This window comes from Triplophysa dalaica, chromosome 11, assembly GCF_015846415.1.
Source record: "Triplophysa dalaica isolate WHDGS20190420 chromosome 11, ASM1584641v1, whole genome shotgun sequence".
Lineage (NCBI taxonomy): Eukaryota > Metazoa > Chordata > Actinopteri > Cypriniformes > Nemacheilidae > Triplophysa > Triplophysa dalaica.
In genome coordinates, this window is record NC_079552.1 from 20,994,131 (window position 1) to 21,017,918 (window position 23,788).

General features: G+C 37.2%; 1 protein-coding gene across 3 annotated transcripts in view; it reads left to right on the forward strand.

Annotated features, from left to right (window-relative positions):
• Nucleotides 1-23,788, forward strand: part of csmd1a (CUB and Sushi multiple domains 1a) — a 313,221-nt gene that overhangs the window by 110,854 nt on the left and 178,579 nt on the right. For all 3 annotated transcript variants that reach the window (XM_056760343.1, XM_056760344.1, XM_056760345.1), the window contains exon 4: nt 23,496-23,690. In XM_056760343.1, the coding sequence (XP_056616321.1) occupies nt 23,496-23,690 (195 nt within the window). The remainder of the gene's footprint in view (nt 1-23,495; nt 23,691-23,788) is intronic.

The following is a 23,788-nucleotide window of genomic DNA, read 5'->3' on the forward strand; positions in this document are numbered from 1 at the left end:
CGAGCATAAATTACCAATTGAGTAAGATATCTTAATTTACCATAAATTCTCGAAAGATTACATCACTTTGTTGTTCAAGCTGTGTGTCATATTGAGATCCTGGAAAACAGTTATTAAGAAAAGATTGCTGTATTATTATTGCTGGAACTTGTTTGTCGCCCCAAAAGTTAGAGACCGCATGCCAAGTCATGATTCATATTTGCCTCACGTGAGCCAAAACATTACGTAACATTGCAGTAAATCACATTATTTGCCCAAACATGCATTCTTATCTCTTAGACTACATTATGGGGTTCCTAACATGTTGATTGTGTGTTCGTTCGCCCTTTTAGGTTTTTGTGCAAGCAGCCTATTATGACCTATACAGTATAGTTACGTTTCAAAGATAGGCACCCCCTAGCTGTTATAAAAACATCTTATGACTTATCATAAAGTGACGTTTGACCGTCACTACCAATCAAAATCTGTGTTGATCTCATTTTTACTAATAAAATGTCATGGGAATTCATCATTTTTATACAAGGTGGCTAATGCATGTGAGCTTGTACCATCTTCTTTGTACTTTTAGATACATTTGCTTTTACGTGAGGGGGAAGGGGGGGTTGTGGGGAGGCTTCAGTATGGATTCTTTCTAATAATCATACGATTTTTGTACGATTCACAACCTTGTTGAAAAAAACCAGCATATTCTGGGTAGGTAAGTTTTGAAGCATGGTAGCTGTTTTGAGCTGGTTTAAGCTGGTCATGAGCTAAGAGCTAGCTGTTTCAGGACCGGCTTAGGACCAGCACAGGGCCAGCTTTAACCAGCTCATGACCGGCTAAGGACCAGAATATGACCAGCTGACACCAGCTACCTTGCTTCAAAACACGCCAGCATATGCTGTTTTTCCACAGAAATGAATTCATACGAATTAGCAAACTGGTCGAATAGTGGCAGCACCGCAGAAGCTAATTTATTTATGTTTCAATGGGTCATATTTGATGAAAGAAACAGCGGTCGCATGGTTTGGAGGATACATTGGTTTTTAAAATAACATGTGTTTTTGAATAGGAAGACAAATACATTCGCTTAAAATCTGAAGCAGACGGTCCGCTTCCTGTTTTGCCAATGCTTCATTTCATCTTCCTTTCAAATCCATATTCTTTGGCTGCTCGCGCCAGTAGAATCAGACAGTGTGGAGATAGAGGTCTGATGCAGATGTCAGCGCTCTAAAGCACCTTGACAACACGCTCACGAGTGATGCACAATGCCGCTCTGTTTTTAGCTGGCAGGAAGCTCGCTCATATCAGCGAGACACTGGCTAATGGTGAACATGCAGATAAGCGGCCGTCATCCAAAGACCGGACTCTGTGCATGTCGACACTGACTCCTGCAGGTTGGAATATTTAGCTACCTTCCTCACCCACGAGGGGCGGTTAATGATAGCTGTTATAAACAGGATGTTCCGCTCATTTTGCATTTCACATAACTGGAAGAGATTTTTTTTCTTTGCGCTAGAGCTCTCCGTCTCCTTAGCAAAGCTCTTTCGTGCACAACATCTGTCTCTGTTAGAGCCGCGCGGCTTGCACAACTGATAGTGAAGCATCGTCCACAAGCCAAGCTGTGTTCTGTAGAAATGCAGTTGTTAGGAAGGTAATTGTTGTCTGCTGCTAAAGCTGGTGGTTGGTCATACGTGTGTAAGCTGGTCGATCAGTAGGTCTTTCTGGTTAAGGAGCGACATCACCAAGCTTTAGCATCCTGATGCTATCGTAGCTTATGAGTCTGGATAGGAATGATACATTTAGTTTTTTGATTGCAGATAATTTGCAGTTCTTATTGAAAGACCTTTTCAAATGGACAGCTGAATTCTGAGTAAAACCGAGCACATGCCAACAGAGTTCATTCAACCCCTCTAAACGGGGCTGTTGAAATGTTGGTAGGCGAAGGGCATCATAGCACACAATGCTGTTTTTTCTGCTCTGCGGTCTGGTCATTTAGCAAATCCATTTATGGAAATATTCTTTCACTGTCATTTCCAAAAGCCTAATTGACTGTCTAATTACAATCTAATTGAACTTTGCTGGAGCTGTTTTACAGACCATGAATATCTTATCTGTCTGAATGCCACACACACACACAGTCGGGCACGAAAGACCACGTCTCACCTTTGCTGTCTCGGCAGGCTGATTATTCTGCGTTGTTTCATACAGAGGAAATGACCAAGACGGTGGCTGTGTACCGCTGACCTGAGTGTTCTGGGTTTACTCCCCAACTGGAGCAGACTTTCTATATCCGTTAGCACTTTCACTTAAACTAATGAACTCTTGCATATATTAAGTCTTGGCTTTATTGGTTAGACACCATTCATTGAAATTTGAAAGAGTTCTGGCAGACGTTGGGGCATGAGGGGTCAACATAAGTTGTCATATCAACACAATCTCATGGCAGTTTGTGACTCATTTCTAAGGTGGCTAATTTGTATGAATTCATACAGTTACTTTACAGTTTAGTTTGATCTTTTGCCCCGGTGATGTTTGATTTTGGGACGGGGCTTCATTTTTGCTTTTTCTAATGATCCATTTCATATAATTTTCTTTCGTATGAATTTATATCCAATCACCTCATAGATTTTTTTTATGGTTACCAAAAGCTGCTTCTGTAGGCAGGACAAAATAAGCAGCGAAATTGTCTAAAACATTATTATTTACTGTATTAAAAATCAAAGTCAGTGTGGCATAGCCACCATGCAAGAATTTTGTTGTCAAATGGAAAATAAAGATGTGTATTCTGTCATGAGTCTCGGGGTGGGTGAGGTGAGAGACAGAGGACCCAAGTGCAGACAGGTAGGTAAGGGGATAATCACATACCTATAAATTGTACATTCAGAAAAACTGAAAATCATTTTGTAGCGGTCTCTTAATGTTTTCCGGCGCATCTGTATATTTTTGAGAAATGTTGCTACTATTTGGTCGTATTTTCCACACATTTCGATTAACAGACTGTCACATGCTGTGCCCATCAAGTTAACAGTACTGCACTGCTTCATTCACAGTGAATATGTCATGATTCCTCCTCACCATTTCAGGTATTTCTTGGTTTTGAGGCGGAATCAGACAGGATCCTTTGTTTTATGTTGGAGAGAGACTATTTTGGCATCTATTGGTTGCCATACTCTCTCTCTGGTCTTTTCATTGTTCCTGCCCTCCGGTTTCCTAGTTAGTGTTAATTAGTTTATCCCTGCACCTGTCCCCTCTTGATTTGGTTCCCTATATATTGACCTTGTGTCGTTTGTCTCTTGTGTGTGTGCCATGTGGGTCTAGTCTAGTCTAGTCTAGTCTAGTCAATCCTTGTTTCCATGTTTTGTTATGTTACCCCTCGTGGGTGTTTGTTTTGTATCTTAATATTTATTAAAATCTTGTTATTATTTAAAATGATCATTTTTGTTTCATTATGTGAACTAACAATATTTCTCCTAAATTTTAAATAAAACTTTTGTTTCTATTTGCATTTATATGCAGAAGATGAAATAATGAATAAATGTACTCTTCGGTTAAACAAAAAAATGTGCTCTGTTAAGCAAAAGATCAGTAATATTTCTACATGTATTTATTAGTTGAAAAAGTATGGTTTTTTATGCGATAACCTGGATATTTATCACAGTTTTCATGTGTCTTGCCTTCCGGTTGTCAGTCTTTCGCATTGCTGCTGGATGACTTGGTCACTCCTGGGGTTTGATTTAGTTGAACTTCATCAGGCACTGGACTGGAATGACCACAATAAATCTAGAAATGCTGATTAAATAAACATTTGGAATGGTCTCTTAATTTTATGTGAGAGATTTCCAAAGTCGCACATGCGCTTTTAACAAACAATCAAACAAACAAAATAAATGGCATTTTGTAAGACGTTCTGATACGTCATTACACTTGACAAAATGAGTTACATGTGGTGGATAAATGGAGAATAGAGGATAATGGGTTTTTAGGGAGACACAATCAGTTTACCTGCAAGTATAAGGCTGTGGACTCTGATACTCTGTTTGCTTAATCATATGTTTTATCCATTTTTCACTCCATGAGGTGGCAGTTAAATTTGTGAGAGATATTTTTAGCTTGTCGGGTACTTACAGCGAGCGCTCAATCAAGAAAAACAAAACCTCAGAGAGCGCAAAACAGATTCTATCCCCCAAATCCCCCATCTGCAACAGCTGGCAAACTTCAGCGGCATTCTAGCATGACATGCACCTCACTCCAGTACCTGACAACTGTACATCACTCTTATATACTCTGGGCAGAAAACTTCATGTCCAAATCATTTACATTCAGTATTATTCTTAAAATTTTGAAATAAGATTATATTTGTTAACATTAGTAAATGTTAGTGCTGTCATTCGATTAAAACAATTAATTAACATTATTGTTTTAAAATATACTTTTACATTTTGATAATTTCACATTTAATCTTCATATCAATGTAGAAACAACAGATGTCTTTAATAGCATCATTTTATGAACGAAAGACAACATTCTGATATTAGTACAGTAAGTGATGTCTCTATTAAATTGATGATTTTTAACATGAATCACAGCAGGTAGGAAATAAACATAAGGATGTGGGTTGTATAGGATGTGTAGGATAATGAGATGTAAATCGTTTTGGATTAAAGCGTCTGCCAAATGCATAAATGTAAAAACAAACGGATGCTGCATTAAATGCATTAAACATTTTTAACACGTTAATTTAAACAAAAATTATCGCGTCTGTTAACGCCTTAACTTTGACACCCCTAGTTAATGTACAGTGAAATTAGCATTAACTACATATCTTTGTGTGTTGGAAACAATTTAAATTTGTCTGTAAAATCTTACCAGATTAATTGACCAATCATTTTTACACATTTACCATTTCTAGTTTATCTACTTATGCAGTAACCAAACAAAATTATGGATCATAGTTTAAAAAAAATATTTTATTCCTCAAAATAGAGACATTTTCATTAATTGAGAACATTGACTGAATAGTAATTAGTAGCTATTTTGTCATAAGAATGCAACCTTAACAGCTTTAAACCTTTGTACCGCCTCAGCTTGGCGAGTCGCAGGGGAACATGCATTGAGCAAAGAGGTAAAGCGGGTCAATGAGGAGATATAGAATGCTGTGCATAAATCTCAGCACGCCCTGTCGTCTGTAGCACCTGGGCCACATTACTAAACAGCGACATTAGCCAGAATGAAACACGGCGTCTGCTGCGCTGCCAATTGCTGTGGGATTGTCCACTCCAGAGATTTACACTCCAGTTCGCTTCCCACTCAGTCCCGATCCTCCCAAAAGACTTGCTATTCATGGAGCATTGGCACAATCGTAAATATCTCTTTGAGCTGCTTGATGTCTGATGTGAATTTGCCTCTGTTTCTTTGTGGCCTCGCACGCAACATTGTTAAGAAATGGAGTTTCTTTCCCCGGCTCTAAAATGAACGGCCATTGTTGCGCATTCTCGGCATTATGCATGAATTGCCTTGTCGATAAACCCGGCGAAGGGCGAGGAAAACAGCATCTTGCGAACTGGGAGACAGTTCAGTGCACATTAAACAATGTTTATACCCCAGAGTTTGCCGGCTATCCGTGAGCGGCTGGACGACTGCAGTAAAACGCTTCTTCAATCAATAGCGTTCCCATTGGACGACATAACTGTATATGTGAACCCTGTCACCATTTTATTGGCTCCACCTTTCTTATACTGCATCGGATGACTGTTTGTTCCAAGAAGCCGTAAATCTTTGTGTCATTCAACATGACAAACATACTGGGACATGACATCATCTCACAGTTATGTCAGACATTGCACTACTCTCAAATGTGTGGTATTGGATTATGATCCAGTTCCAACCTGGTCAACTGTCTTCTAAGGCAGCATCCTAACTGTAATTTAAATACATGATTTATTTTTTTAATTTATTTCGATCCAACCCAGAAGCTCAATTTCTACATCATTATAATAAATTTACCTTTGATGAGGAGACCGTTTTAGGCATTTTTATGTACTTGGTCAACATAACTAGGGATTTTTAAGGTCTCACTTTGGTTTATGTAGTGTCCAACAACAAGTTTATTTACATAGAAGATGTGATAACATTATTGTTTCGCAATAATAGGCAGTTTTTCTTACCTTACTTCTTGACTTACATTCAAATGATTCGTTCCGCGATTCATCTATCTAATCCCCTCAATTCCTCTAGCCTAATCTGATGTGATTGGTCAGATGGTGTAGTCTGCTGTGATTGGTCCACAGTGAATGAGGCTCTTAAACTACATTGCGTCGCAGGCAGTCCTAGCAAAAAGTAGGCGGGGACTATATATAGTGACATAAATCCGCGGCAGTTCGCGAATCGGACTAGGGACGACTCGTTTGTGTGATTCTGAGTCGACTCCTTTTTTTCCAAGCCAAAAACTTTATTATTCATTCACCTTCGAATTTACAATTTGGCAGACTGCTTACTTTCAAACACGGGAACATTACACACTGCATGAAATGTAATTTTCAAGATATCATGTAATGTACTCTTTAAACACATATGTGTGCGTTTAGCTGCATTTTACCCACGACTCTGATATTCACCCTCATACCCTGAAACCTAAAAGCTGAAAAACACTTTTCTCAGCACGCAGAGCGCAACATGCCACATATTCCATCAAAAGTTTCTCCATTACGCCTCTGCACATATTGCCACTTCCTTCACTAATGTTTTTGGTGGCACACATGAAATGGCACTCGACGTTCAGCTTGTGCACATGGTCTTTTGTTTGATAACATGGAGTAATGTACCGCTGGCCTTTGATTGGATTGAGTCCCTCCAGGATGACGTGATCATTGACTGCCCACCGAGCTTGCCCACGGTAATGGACTTCTGACTGAGGTGTGGAACCGGCGTGGCCAACTCTACCCACATAACCGGAGAAGGCACTCTTTACCTGTTGTGCCTCCGAGGCAGTTAACTCAAGTGTGACAGTTGCCATGACAGTAACTGATGACACCCCTGCAACTCTTTAACCGCCGGTTTGAGTCATTCGATGAAATGCAATGTATTGCAGGATGACAGGGAGATGAAAGTAATCCCCTGAGACGTGGGACTTTAGTCCCGTAATGCCGCCCAGGCATCGCAAAAATGCGTGGTGCCTGTTTTTCTCTGTGTGATGCATTATGCAGCAGTGAAATGGATTTGTTGCATTGTAAAATTGCAAAGAGACCGTGTGCATGTTTATGTTTATGAGAAAGCCAAAGCGCATGCTTTAGCAACTTGAATAATGCATGGATACGTTTGTATAAAGCCAAGATGTTTGAAGTGTGGATCTGCAGAACATTATTGTACAAGGACATGTTCTCTGTGTTTGTCAATATGGTACATAGTAGCAATAATAATTAATAAGAAATACATGGCAACATAAAAAAGGCAATATAGACTAATATGTAGTATTTTACATTTATATTAATGCATTTGGCTGCCACCTTTTTTCAAAGACACATTAAGCACATGAAAGATATCTCAAATATTGCTTGATGAGAGGAGGTGTGCTATTATTTTTCTAAGGTATTGGACTCATGATTTTTGCTCTGCAGTTGATAAAATCTATAGGAGGGACTACAGGAAAAGGAGAGAGCGAGACGAAACATATCTTTTTTAAGAAGCACCCTTACACCTTTTATGACCTTGTTCGGAGTCAGTGAATTCATGGAATATTTGTATATTTTTAAGTTTTTTTTATCAAATCACAAGACCAATTAAAATAAACTAAAAAGGGTTTTTAATGTGAAAAATAGTGACAGACATAAATAGTGTATATGAATAGGTTGATAAATAAATAAATAAATAAAGATTTTTTTCATTTGTACAGGATAGATATCCCAGCATCATGTCAGCTGGATCAGTGCTTCATGTCAAATTAATGATGATCTCATTACAGTACTACCTTGTATAGGTACAGTAATGTGTACATTTTAAGAAGTAATTATAGTCTTTGTAAATGTAGGTGTTCCTTCTGAGTTAAAGGGTAGTGGCTTTGTTCATATCAGATAAACAGAAAGAATGCTGTAGCCAAGATCAGACCGCACTTAATCGGCAGTGACTTTTAATTTGCAAAGGCAGTGACGTTCGTCCACTTCAAGATAAATAAATGAAAATATCTACATCCCAACTTTAATAAATTATTAACAGTCTGCTTTTTTCAAAGCATACAATGTCAGTCAGTCCAGAAGCATGGAAGTAGTTCATGTAGTTGTCTGGGCTTGAATGTGAGACTGAAACACAAGTTTAGATATCATACATCGACCAAGTTTAATAATAAAATCTGAATGATTTTCACAACCCTCACTAGTGAAAAATAAATATACTAAAATGTATTTCAAATACATTTATTTCATGCTAAGTATGCTGCAAATCCATTTACATCTTACTGTATGTACTTAAAAGAATACACTGCGATTGTATTTGTGGTATACTATATTGGTATACTTAAAGTCTGCTAAATTGGAACTAACTTTGTACTTAATATACTTTAATATGCAGAAATAGTGCTCAAGTCCAACTAAATACAGTATACATTAAAGTGTGTTTGATTGTGCTAAAGTGGAACTTCAGGTAAACTTTAAAATATCTTGCATTGAAAGATTGATTTTATAAAAAAATCATAAAATCCTTATAAAAGGTGAGATTAGAACACATTTTTATTTAAACAAAGGCTTTTTATGAAGAAATGCACATGGTGTATAAATAGTACTTCAAATAAAGGTTAATTATAATTTTGTCAGTAAATCTGTTTAAACATTTAAACTATACTTAGTATGAATTAAATGCTTTTAAAATTAACTGTTTTTTTTACTAGGGCTGTCAAACACTACTTCATGTTTTCTGGGACCAAACAGAAATACATTATATAAAATTGTATTAACTTTATTCAAGTTCATCAGTGATATGCCCTCCATTTAATAAACAACATTTTTTTCCTTTTCAGATTACAACCTTGTTAATTTAGCAACATCTTAATGTAATTTGCGGTCACACCCAATGCAAATTAAGCGATTTGTGTGAGTAAATTACATACAATGTCAATTCAAAGACAGGAATGGACGTGAACTCGTGAATGATGCGAATCGAGCTGTTCGATTACCGCCAATGTGCGTCAAACGCGTCCTCTACAATGTTGAATAAAAATTCAATTAGAGCGAGAAATTTGCTTGTAGAGCTCATTGACACCTACTGTTTGACTCGTCCACATGTGTCGTGCAAGTTTTTTGGGGTTAACACAAGTGTTCCTGCACATAATAAAGAGCGAGGAACGCTCTGCTTTGGTTTGGGGTGAACACCACATAAACGAACATTGTTCACGTGACACACACAGAATTGTAATCGGTGGATTTCGATTTTTCTTCTGAAGTTCCCTTTTATTTTAGATGTTGATTTAGAGGTGAGCTTTATAAAAAAAATGTATCCAGTTAGTGGTCAAATGCTGCCTGATAGCCGTCAGACGTGCTTATTGACTTGAGTTCATAGCCCGATGTCATACATAATATCTCTGAAGTCATAATAAAAATTAAAAAAAAATGTGTTCTCCTCTCTATCTTCAAAGACATGCTTCAAAGAAAAATCTGATGCTTCAAAGAATCGATCAAGGAGAAAAGGTAAGAAATGTTGGGAGAAACAGGGCGAGCAACTGTGACCCATATATGAACGTCAGATATTTGTACATGCACCTCTTGAGCGAGCCTTTTAATCCCGTCATGGAGTTTGAGGTTATTAACTCTGTAGGTAACGGCACAAACAGATCAGTGCGTAACTAAGGGATTTGGGACACCTTGCTGTCTGTTGCAATTCATTGATTGGTGGGGATAACTGTGTGTTAAGACACCGGCGATGATGTCCTGTTTCCTCAGGCGAGAGTTTTGTTAGCTGTATGTAAATAAATGTGCCGAGTGGCATAAATTGACTGATAATGCAGATGGAAGCAAACAGCTCTTCAGGCTAAAGAAAGTGTGATGAATGGTGATTAAAACTTGACTATAATACCGTACCGACAAGTTAGAAAGCGAGTTAGAAAGCAAAAGTCTGACATCAAGTATACATTTTCAGCTACTTGGGTTCATGTGGTGTCATGTGGTTTCACTCGTTTCGGTTTTTAGGAAATGAGCCGATTATGTAAGATGTGTAAAAATGTATGGGGTGACACCACATTTTGCCGAAATGAACCATGTTTTAACTATAGTAAAAGTGTAGATTGATCACCATTTGTATTACAATTCTTATAGCATTATTCAACCATGATATTGCAAATTTGGGTTTATTTTGGATTTATAACCCAACAAAATATTTGGTTACTGATGTTAAACTATTGTTCCTTTTCAAAAGTGGCGATACTAACTGACTATTAACATTTGCAAAGTAAGGATTTGTGAAACCATACTGTAATGGGCTTCATTCATGAAACTTCACCAGAGAACATTTTGTGTGAATTTTTTGTAAAGTCAGGATGTAAATTTCAATGTTAAAGAGATTGTTCACCCAAAAATCATTTATTTACCCTCACTTCAATCAAAACCTGTGTATGCTTCTTTTTATGCAAAGTTATTTGGAGAATTGTCTCAGTGGTTTTGTGTCCAATGGAAATAAATGTTTTTTTGTTACAACGTTCATAAAAATATCTTGTTTTGTTTTCTGAAGAAGAAAGTCAGTCATACAGGTTAAGCTTGACATGAAAGTGAATAAATTATGAAAGAATTTTCGTTTTTGGCTGAACTATCCCTTTAGGTTTGCTGTAAATTGACACTGGCTCAGTGTTTTTTAATTAGGGCTTTCAACATCAACGCTAAACGTTAAAAATATTTTACGCCATTAATGCAACATCAGTTTTTTGAGTCATTGTTGTCTATCGTTACATTGTATAATCAAGCTCTTATTCATATAAAGGCCTTTAAAGTATTGAGGTGTGATTTGAAATGGTTGTATTGACATGTCCAGTATAGATTGACATCTTCTGGCTGTGGAACACGTATTAACGCAACACAACGTCAGTGGTCCCGTCTGGTGTACACATGGGCTGAAGGCTGCGTCAGAATCTGTCAGACGTGCAGGTGCAGCGCACCAGTATTAAGTTCTCTTTTTCACTTGAATGAACAAAAACACACACGATTATGTCAGAAAGCAACTTTTTATACTATTTTCACAAGTTCAGTCTTCGACTAGTTAAATAAAGTCTTAAATGAATGCAGAGTTGTGAAAATGGGATGTGCAGAGAGCGCCAGCTCTTAAAGGGACCGCTGTGACTTAAACCTGCTGCTGTGACTCTTGTCACTAAAGTTTATCTAAAAACAATGAAAAGACGAAAAAAACTCTTTAATTAGTATTCTTCTGTATTTCATGTATTTAGCAGTAAAGACTGTAAAGTGTTATTTCTTAATGTGTTGTGTCTACATTCATTTGGAAATAAAATGTGAAATTATTAGAATGTAAAAAAATAATTATATTTAAAAAATAAAAGCTGTGTGTGATTATTTTTTGTTAAACAAAATAACTATTAATCGCAATTAAAAATGTTAATCAATTGAAAGCCCTAATATTAATACAAATTACAATATAAACTGTCCCAAATGATGCATGAAAACCAGTATTGGTTACTCTGGAAAAGTAATGAATTACTAGTTACTATTTTCAATAGTGTAATTATATTACTGTACAAATTACTCTCTTCAAAAAGTATTTAATGACTTATTACTAATTACTTTCTATATCCTATGTCAACCTTGATTAGTTCAGTGATTCGAGGATAGACATGAAAAAGCTTATTTAATTCATTCAAATAAATGATATTAAACTACATTAAGTACTCTTTTTAACTAATAAAGTATTACAAATTAATGAAAGATACATTGACGCGTGCATTTTAAAGTTAGACTTTTAATGTCAATTCCAGTATTGTATACATTAGTCAGTATTTAGTTCAATTACATCCGAAGTAACTGTACTTAAATTACAGAAAGAGTAATCTCTTACTTCACTTTTTTAAGGGAAAAGTAATCAAATTACAGTAACTAATTATTTACCCAACACTGATGGAAACATAAATATCACAAGCTCAGTTTTAAAGTATGTAAAATACACTGATCGCACTTCAAGGATCAAAGAAACATCACGTGTTGCACTGAGATGTGATGCACTGAAGTTGTCTAGTGAGGTCCATTATTTATAATGGGATCAGTCTACACTCACATCGACAAAACAAATTAAACTACGGTTTCATTACTTTTGCAATCCACTTTTTTTATTACAGGTGCCCAAACAGTCATTGTGTCTTTGTAAGTATGGAAGAGGCAAAACAAGCGAAAACACAATCAGCATGTGGAAAATGTGAGACATGCGTCAAATCTGAGATAATGCTTGAGTAATACTGGGACATGGCTCGGTGCTGTAAAACTTGTTTGGCTGCTGCGTTGTATAAATCTTATCATTTGTCATTGAAGGGCCCTTGACACCCGGAGCAGGATTTCAAGTGTTTTTCAGTTCTAATCTTACTTTACCCTTTATTGGATTTCCAGGATTTGGGCCCGAGGCCACACATTCATAAGAGTCCTTCAAAACCTAAATATACGGATGAACGGATGTTGTTATTTACTTTGTCTATGGAATTGGCGCAACATTATTTATGAGCATTGAAGAATAGAGAAGGTTTAGACTACAGGTGACACTTGAAGTCAAAATGAAATCAACTCTATTTACTTTTGTAGTGCACCTTTCTAAACAAGTAAATAATTAAAATCAAATGTTTTTCTCAAATTGGAATAACCTGCTCCACTTTTGAAATCAATTTCTTTTTTGGTCGACATACCAAATATGATGGATAGACGTAAAGTAGACAAATAAGGATAAGATATAACATCAAATAAAAAATACTTCAATACTTATTTTACTGTTGCTTTTACCAGGATGCACTTTCTGTTTTACAACAAAGCATACTTCATGGTGTGACAATCCTGTCCTTTCTGTTCTTAGATTTCGTTCCTTGGGGACAGGGTTACAGTACCATGTTTTGTGTGTATGTTTGTCTTATGTGGAGTTTAGCTCCGCCCCCTTGTTTCTCCGTTAGTGTCCCATTAGTGTTTTATCTCCCTCACCTGTTCCTTCTTCTTCCAGCCAGATTTCCCATTAGTGTTTAGTCTTGTCACCTGCCCTTCTCCATCCCTGCGCAATCTCCCCTAGTTATCTTGTCCCTATTTAGTACCTCTGTTACCCTCACACCTCGTCAGCTCATTGTATTGTCTTTCTAGTCTTGCACCGCGTTATCCTTCTGGATGTTATTTGGATTCCCCTGTTTCAAGTATTGAATGTGTTTTCTCCCCGTGAGTTCTGTATGTGGATTTCGTGTTTTGGACTTATTATTTATTAGCTATCTTGTATTGTTCCCCTCGTGGAAAGTTTTCTGTTTGTGAGTACTAGTCTCTGTTTTGCCCCATTTGTGGGTTTTTTGTTTTGTTTAATCTAATAAAAGTCTCTTGTTACATTCACCTGCCTGCGTTTGGGTTCTGCCACACACACACACAACCGTGACACGTGGGATACCGTATCCCACAACGCAATGCGATCAACCTGATGTTGTATTTCCAGTGTTATAAACGCATACACGCACATTTATATTTTTGACACAAAACTGATTTAAATTACTAAATGACACATTTTATTTTTAAGATGATAACTTGACATCACTTGAAAATGGATAGCAGCCTACTGACCACTATCCTAAACATAATCCTATGTTTAACGTTAAAACTAGTCAACTATTAAAAACTATTAGGCTGCACAGAGGAATGTACAATATGCTGCAGTAATTCTTTATTGAAAGGAGACATGACATCAAACGAATGCCAAAATTATCATCGATACAGCCGTCACGCTTAAGAACTAATACCTCCACATCACACAACACTATATCTCATGAGGTTTTATTTGTCTGCAGGAAGCATATGATGTGGACTTAAGTGCCTCGGTCTGTAGTTTGTCAAAAAAAAGAAAACACTGAAGTCTGAAGAGTGAGTCATTTAATTGTAAGGGGACAGTTCACCTGTGCAGCAGTAAAAAGTCCAAGTTAATTCTCTTCAACTCCACTGATGCATGGAAAGGCATGAGTCATGAGTACCTGTGGAAACCGCTCTTTACTTCTTTGTTAGGCAGCGTGCAAAGGATGATTTTGACCAAGCATGTCTTATAGGCATTGTAAAAGCCAGTGATTTTGAAAGAAAGCTATTGCATGAATCAAACTCTTTGTGCTTTAAAAGATGTAGGATTTATGATAAGTGAAGGTTGAGAGTATAGTTTGTGGTTGTGATATCCTATAATGACGTTAGTTTTAAGAATTAGAGAACAGTAAATTTGAGGTCAGTTTTGGCCTAATATAATAAAATACACCAAATTAGGTTTTCAACGTTTTAGCAAATTTGTATCCATTACTAGAATCTCATTTGTACATTTTCAGTCTGCTATGTTGCTTTGAGTACTTGGTGTTACTGATAACTGCTATGAATATGACTCGTTCAATCAGAATTTGATTCTGATGCTTTTTTATGTAACCACAAGCATTTAACACAGCAGTCACAGCCGTGTGTGAATTCATTTGCGGAGTTTGGGCTGAAAGCATTACATGTTGCGGAAACGCAGATGTTGTATTCATTGTGTAGTGATTTTTTTATTTTTTGCTTAATATTGCCATTATTTTAGCTGGTAGATTTCGATTTTAGATTAATCTTTGTGGGCTGGTTGACTTGACATCATACTTAAAATATTGGGCTCAAGACTGAAGACAAGCTAACTACATTTCCTGCTAAACATGCTATATCTGTGATTAGTTTCATATCTGAGTTTGCAAATGAAGGGACAAGAGCAAAACCAGCACTAGACATAAACATTATGATTGCATAATCCCAGCGCAGCTTAATGATCGGTTGTAAAAATACTTTATATTGTGGTTAAAGAAGTTGATATATAGTGCTTTCTACTCTTGCGTCAAAACAATGTTATTATGAGTAATGCCACAGTTTTCTAAAAAAAAACACACACACTTTAGATTGAGTATATGTGGATTTTTAAAAACAATGTCCTCAGCTCTCAACTGTACTCACAATGGCTGACGTCTACTACAATAAAAATGAAAAAGTATACATTTGTAATGAAATGATCCAATAGTAACTATATAGATGTAGCATTCTCCTCTGACTGTGTGTCACCAATTTGGAAATTTAAGAGAAATGCCTGAGACATAACTAACAACTCAATAAGTCTCCTGAGCTATTAAAGAGGAACCTTTGAGGAATAAAAGTTGCCTCTGGCCTATTATCACGTGAAAAATGTAGATAAGGTTAGTAGTGTCACTTTTGGTTAGTTACGCCTCAACGGGGTTTGTAGTGGAAATCGCATTTAATCACTAACCTCGACAGTCCTGTGTGATGATTTTAGACCTGAAGAAGGAGCTAAGAGAAGATTTAAACAATCAAACATTAGTATGTTAATGTAGGCGACAGTATTACAAGAAATCAGGTTTAGATCCACATTTGAAGGTGGGCCAAACTGAATTCCAAAAAAAATCAGTTTCATATTATTGTTTTGCTGTTTGTGACGGATGACATTGTAGTGTATATGCAGCTTATAGAGCCATTTATAGTGTGATCTTGAAGACAGTTGAGTAATATTAGCCGTTAGCTGTGCATCGTTCTGCACTTCGAATTTCTACCGGAAGTAGTGGACCATCCGGGAATCTTTGGAATACTCTTTTCAACATACTACGATTTGGGACATACTTATTCTACTTTCGAATACTATTTAGGATGTATAGTATGCGGATTGGGACGCAGCTGTTGAGTCAGAAACCGTTGTCACATAGTATGTGAAAGTGTCGTAAACTCAAACATATACACGTTTTATTTCATTTTCTAAAGTTAACCCAGTATTGATCAAACCTAATAAGCACACACAGCATGATGTAATGGGGTGAAGATTATAGTGGTTATAATTGTTTGCTGAAAAGATGTATTCCCTGTGTAACGTTTTATAAAACATGGTGAAAAAAGGAAATCTTAACACAACATTACATTATCACCAGAATATATTGATTCTTTCACATTGCAATGTGTGTCTGTGTCTGTCTCTTTCTATTTTTATTTATTTAAGGTAACAGTGTTTGTACTGTAAACCAGGCCTCTGGGTAACGTATGTTGTGAGCAGGGTTGCCAAGTCTACGGTTTTCCCGCTGAATTGGGCTAATTTTAAACCGTTGTCATGGGTTGTTTTTAATTCAGTTGCTTAAAGGTGGAAGTATTTTGTCCATTCTTTTTTAGGGTGAAATGAAGTTTGAAAGTATGATACAGACCGTCATTATGATTTGGAAGCAGAAACTGCATAATGCATAAAAGTCGGCTATTGGGCTTGTTTTGATATAAACATCTGGCAACCGTGGCTATGAGTGATGTTAAATGCCCTGTTGATAGGTCATAAAAGCCCAACACAATCTCATTGCAACTAATAAGTATTTTTCTTTCATTGGAAGGTAATTCGCATGCATTTTTTTCGGTGTCATTTCTATGTTTGGTATGATCTGCTTTCTAGTCTTGTAATGGCTGCGCTTGCTTTTTTCAATTAACTGTTTAATTTTGAAGGATTCACATCCTACACGTTCATATGCGTACATCTCGCCCCTATGTAAAATAGCATTTTCTCTGACATTCAGGTTGTAAAGCCCCGCACAAGGCCACTAACTTAAGTTTCCTCAGTTTTGCTTTTCTTCCGTTAGCATGCTTTATGAATAACTATGATGCTTTTCAGCGGCTTTGCATCGCTAGGACAACTGCAAAGCTCCTTGAGTTTTGCGTTACTTGAGATGTGTTTAGTTTACATCTGGAGAGTTTACTTTTATTCATCTTTACAATACTTTTCTCAGGCTTGAGATGGTGTTGCGTTGCTTGTGGCTATTAATGTGTTGCTACCATTTACATAGATGTGGCAGATTTTTGCAACACCAAGCAGCACATTCAATTTTATTTTGCCAACTTTGGCACGGATGATGTTGAATTTATCAAATTAAACACAAAGAAGACATTTCGATCTTGGTCTGTAAGGTTTAAAAATAAAGAGGGAAAAATAAAGAAACGCGAAATATCCTTTAATGGGTAAAGAATTACATTTAATGGATTATCAAATCCATTGTATCACATCACATCATTACCATATTGAATTTTATATAATGTGGTTATGCGAGATATAAAATGTTATGTTAGCTTGAATAACTTAATCCTGACATACCCTGATTGGGATGTATAATTTACTCACATCTGGTATTGTGATAGACATCTCCAATAGACTGCTGTACTTATCTTGACCTAATACACACAGGATGTATGACTGAAATGGGAGTGTGGTTTCTGTGGACGGTTTGCTCTGGAAACACCCACATCTAACGGCCATTTCAATCACATCGGGTCGGAGATTGCTTCTTGCTCTAGGCAGATGATACATCGGTCTTAACACACACTGAGGTTACCAAAGATAATGTGCAGCCTCTCGTGTCGCCATTCATGTGGGAAATTGACTTGTCGTCCAATCAAGTGCCATGCATCTTCATCGAACAGCTCGTGCTCACCTTTAAATCTGTCATAGCAGATGCGACGGGGATGCACGGCTCGAATCAGCATGCAGAGGCAACGGGAGCCTGTGTAGCAGTGTGTCAACACCAGCTAGCATACATCAGGACAGTGGCAGCGGTAATGAACAGAAAATTGGCCTCCCTGTCCTGCTTTAATGGAGACTCAATAAAGCAAAACACTAATCAGGTTATTTGTTTAAGCCGTGTTACAAAAGGACTCTCATTTTCTCAAACAACAGCCTATGGAAATCACTGCATGCGCGCAAAATTGTGGTCCTCGGTCTGTCCGTTTTCCAGCACGTATTTTAAAATTGAGCTATTTTAGATGTATACTTTTGCCTGATCTTTGTTTTTCTTTGGGTAGATGACTACTGCCTCAATCTCCCCATTGGTTGAGAAGATGTTGATGTGTCCAGAGCCATTAAGAGAGAGAGAGAGAGAGAGAGAGAGAGAGAGAGAGAGAGTGTCGTGTCGATGGAAGTTGAACATTTTCGAGTGCCATGATGGAGCCTTTAGATAGTTTCAGGAATTCTTTTATTTATTTTTATTTTTTATTCATAAACGACTTACTTCCTTAAATGTGTAAAAAGTTCACCTCAATCGCTGGGTTGTGCTGCAGCTCCATGCGTTGCTAGTAACTTCCGGGAACTATCGAGAGGCTCCATCAACCGCCATTGCGTTCCATTGGCGACACACCAGCTTTCACTTTAAAACCCAAATTTTCAAATTTAATAGAGAACAGGGTGTTGGGATTCATGGTGTGTATTAAACCTTATAAGCTTTAAACTGACAAGAACTCAGTTCAGTCCGACATCAAAGCGCCGACATTAGAAATGCAGCAGGAATTATGTTAGGTGCTCACATTAAATTAGGTTAAGTATTCTTTGTCGATTGCTTTCATGGAGGCTTTCATTTTGTGGATTAGTTCAACATTATTTGCACTCTTTAATGGCTCATTTGCACAAACAGCAATATAATCACTGGATGTTGTTAAGTGCCTGTATTGGTACTTCCAGTTGAGGCGTTTCTGCTAATGGAAAACCACATGTTGTCCGTCTTAATAATCTGTACTTATTATAATTATTTAGACATAAATTCTGACTACAGTTTTTTTGCAGACTATCTACAGTAAAGTCATTTTGTTGACTGAAAGTGTGCTTTTTTCTAATTATTTTTCATTGTAAGGAATTAAACATGAAATCATAACCTGTATCTAATAGGATACGTTGGTGGGCAAAACCTCTTTGTTCGCACGTTTGTGGCAGCGTGTTAAAGTTAGCAGTGACCGTGTTACTGTGGAGTGTGCTTAGCACTGCTCTTAATACAACAGATGGGTGCAATAAATGGTCCCAAGGTATGACAGAGTTTAGAGACACTGGCCATTTATTCAGAGAGAATAGCCTATATTGATTTTTGCATTAAGCTTGCCTCAGGTGAAATATCATTCTCAATAGAGGTGACATGGTATGGCCTGGCAAGTAAACTATTGCTCGGTCAAGTCCCCATACAATAGTAAAAATGTGGCATGGCCATTAATCTGGACAAAAACATTTTTATTTGGTGTCCATATCGTGTGTTACCTGATCTGTGATAACACTAGAGAATCTTACATCATGTCTACGCCCAACGTTGGCGGCACGTAGTGTCACGACAGTCTGTTAGAATGGTGTCACGTCTGGTCACAGTGCACCTTGTTGGTGGGCTTGGCCACATAATTTCCTAATTCTTTTTCTGTCAAATATCATGAATTTATTTGTTGCCATGATTTCTTTATGATTAAAATGTCAATAATGGAACAAAAGTTGATTTTGCCTATTTTGGTCACTTTACTATTTAGTCTACATAATTATTAGACAAATAAAACAAAAATCATGAATAAAATGATACAAATTTAAAAGTAACAATTTGGGGGATTTTTATTTTCATAACTTTGTGTTTATACCCTATAACTGACTAGCTATGTGCTAAAATCATTTACCTAGATGTATCTGCCTTTATTTTATCTTGACCCCCATAGCTGTCAGATGACAGGGATGATGAGCACGAACTGCATCATAATCATTTCATTCTCACAATCCAAACATCTGCTGTGTCCCAGGAAGGTTTGGTTTCCTCTCATCCTCTGTTATGTGCACCGTCTGATCCCGGGGTGGAAGTGGAAAACACACTCAATGGAAATATCATACAGATTCAGAACTGTGACCGTTTCCTTTATATGAGAGATCAAGAATATATATATACAATACTGTATATATGGTGGAAAGTGGTACAAAAGCATTCAACTATTGCGATTGATTCTTCGGTTCATCAGTATTTATCTGTCCAGCTTTGATTGTTATATGATTCATGTAAAGTAATGACACATTTTAAACACTTTTAAAGCAAAACTGAAAGCAAAGTATCGAACACATTACTTGAAATATAACATTATAATAACAATCACAGTATTTTTAACTACTGCACTATTGGAGTAGTAGTATTAAGAATAGACATTTTTGATTTTGGAATGCTTCCACCTTCGTTTAAGGAAATTACAATGTGTCATTGTGTCCTACAGTGTGTCATTAGGAAGGTGGAACCAAAACATCCCTAATGACAAATAACCATAGTTTAAAACAAAAAAGCATGGTTTTACTACAGGTTTTGCCATACTTAGCGTAGTAATCCCATAGTTACCACAACATAACCACGGTTTTGCCAATAGTAATCAACGCACCAAAAGAAAGCAATCAAACCATAGTAAGGGATTGTAAATGATGTATTTATTTACATTTAGGCAATGGTACAAACAGGTTTCTAATAGGCAGACTAGCTTTTGGTTTAGTGAGCAACAAAATGAATAAACTTGTACCGTAGCAGCATGGTTGCAAATCAATAAGTACATTAAAGCAATCAATCTAATTTATAACAGCTCGATGACGAGGCACAATAAGAAACGGCATCAATGGAAAACCAAAAACAATCCTCATTTCCTATTCCTTCATTCAAATTTCATCACACTGGCCTTCAGCTATCATTAATCAGACAATAAATCAAATATTTACTAAACTTCCCCAGAAACCCCCACAGCGAACCAAACTGTCAATTTCAAAATACGATTAATGAACAGAGCTATTCCAGTAGACTGAGATCTCAGGACAGGCATTTCCACAATGAATTATTCCAGATTAAATCAATTGCAAGTCCTAAATGCTTAAAATAGAGCCAGACAACATTTCATTGGCTGGTTTGCTCCATCCTGCGTCTTCTGGGACACCGATTTTTCACTGGAGCCGAGCGCATTTTGAGTGCAATACCATGAATATGAATGTACAGTTATGCCGAGAAACAGCTATTCCAAAAGCACTGTGGTTATGCGTCTTGCTCCAACTAAGCCATGTCACTTTAGGACACAATTTTGAGGTGATTTGAATAATGTGCCAGCAAGTATATTTGAGCAGTTTCACTATGAACATAAAATATATGTTTGTTTACTTCTGGTAATCGCATTGTTTAAACACACCATTAGATGGTTCCAAATCAGACCCTATGCAGTGTACACAGGACTGAAAAAAAAAGAAAAAAATCCACATTCTTCCTGTTTCGCAGTGTAGTTTCTCAATTTTACTTTGTAATTTCTATCATTTCTGTGCTCTATACTTATTGGTGAAAGCTAGCTGGACATTCCCTAGATGGGGTTTATCACTTTGTTGCTAAAACTAGACATGCTAGAAAATGTTGAATGTGTGGCTCGGTTTCAAAACCTAGTTAGAGCCGTCTTCCTGCCTATACCTCCTACGCAGGCAGCATCCTAACTCGAATGGAACCTCATAAAGTGACAAATTTGAAACGCTAGACCTACCTATTTTCAGCACAATAATGCTTTCACACAGTTAACCGCGATAATGAAGACTCGTTTCTCAAAGTTTGGTGTTAGCATGTGGCTAAGCCAACAAAGTGACACACTAAAAAAACATTAAATAGACACACAGTACATTTGGATTGGGCTTTTTTCATATTTTGAATCATTTCCCTTTTTTAAAGTGAATGTTCCAGTATATTTAATCAAATGTTTTCGTTTTACTTTTTGAAAGGATCTACTTTCTGATCACATCACAATGCTTTATGGGGTAACACTGTCCTGGAAGAATGATCACATCTTGAGTTACTTGTGGCATAAATCTCTCATTGCTGCTGGTCAAGAACAACTTTTCCATTTTGCTCGAGTTTGGTCATTTTTTGGAAACCTTATTGTTCGAGGTTTCTTTTCTATCTCCCTAGTTACGAAACTATTCCACCAAGATAAAATCAAAAGAGGCCATTTGTGGGTTTATCACTGAACATAACCCAATCAAATGTCAGCCTCTAGATTTAGCTCTACAAGTTGCCACAGGGGTTATGTAACATCTCCGCCCATTCCTCCAGGCACCTCTCGTGTCTGGAGGATCACATTGTATGTATAGTCTATAAAAGTGGTCTTTTGACAGGTGAGATGAATCTTTCAAGAATCGTTCAGTGACTTGTAAAGCTTTTGAATCAAAGTCACCAGGGTGTAAGACGAACATGCTCATAAAAGTACAGTATTGTGCATTTCAGAAGCTTTTCAAGTCCGCATACGTAAGTTTTTTTCCACGTTTTAAATGTTCAAAATGCAAGTGCTTGTATTATGCAGATGGCTGTTTCCTAGCGACTAACATCTTTTCATGACTTATTGGTATGAAATGAGATAGTTAATGGTTTAATAGTTTTATATAAAGTAGCAGTTAGCATGTTTCGGACGTCATGCGGGTCTTTGTGCAAAGTACTGTAAATATTGTACCTTATACATTTGACATGAGTCAGTGGAGATGAATGCTGGTGGGCACATCATAGACTCCCAGGTTTCAATATGAAAATGCAAACCCAAGGATGATATGACTTCAAGAGCACTTTCCCTTGAACACAGAGGTTTTTTGACAAGCAGAACTCAAAAAGAGTCGTGTTGACTAGTTGTCATATGCTTAACGTGTATAAATTGTAATATTCAAATATGTTTAAGCCCTATCCAATCAGACAAAACCATGAAAATATTTTTGACACTACCATTCATTCAGACCCAACTATTACAGATTTTGTATGTATAAATCCCATCTAAACATGATTTGTACTGTATAAGTAACATTGGCAAGCAAAAAAGAGACACATATTCAAAGTGATAGTAGCATTCAATACTTTGTGTATGCTTACAATAGACTGCAGATCTGACCAATCAGTTTTGAACTTTAAAGTCAACGGAGTGTTGTTATTTTTGGACCAACGCTAGGCATTTTACTCTTTTGAAGAGCTTTTCTTTACAACTTTTTGTAAGTTTGTTTGCTTGCCAAGAAAAAAGTTGTAAAAAGGCTTTCTTCAAGACCAGTCAGAAGCCTTTGTCAACATCTGTGCAGTTGGCCAGATCGAATGTCTGTCTCTCACCAAATGAGTCATAAAACACAATTAATGTTTACGAATCAAGCCGATACGCTTTAGAGTCTGCCATTAATGTGCCTGTTTTTAAGACTGTTCTTCACGCCACCAAACTCCCAAAGTCTAAAATGTTTGGAGTGGATTCTCTTTGAAGAGTCGACGCAGATGAACAGAGCGCTGATTCATGCACTCTTGTTGTCAACATGAAATGCTTACCTTCAAACAGCATCATGATCATAACTCACGTGTGGAGCTCGAGACCAGCTTCAGATGTTCGCGCTCCGTAAAGACTCGCAGAGAAACTGAGATCTCCAGAGTTTGGCTTTCAGTCTGTTTCTGAGGATGAAACAAGCAAACAAAGAGTGAAAGGCACAGCATGATGGGGAAACTTATTTCTCGGCCGTGTTTGTGCTTTCTGTTGCAGTGCTACCCAGTCACACCTGTGGAAACCCAGGACAGATACCGAGAGGAATCATCCACGGGTCCAGGTACAACGTTGGCGACAAGATCCGCTACAGTTGCGTGATGGGATACGTTTTGGAGGGGCACGCGGTTCTCACGTGCATAGTGAGCCCGGGAAGTGGTGCATCGTGGGATTTCCCAGCACCATTTTGTAGAGGTAAGACGTCCTGTGATTACATAGCCCATGAGTTTACGTTCAGGATTTCCATGAGGACAGTAAACTTGGAAATGTTGGCAAATATTTTAAATGGGATT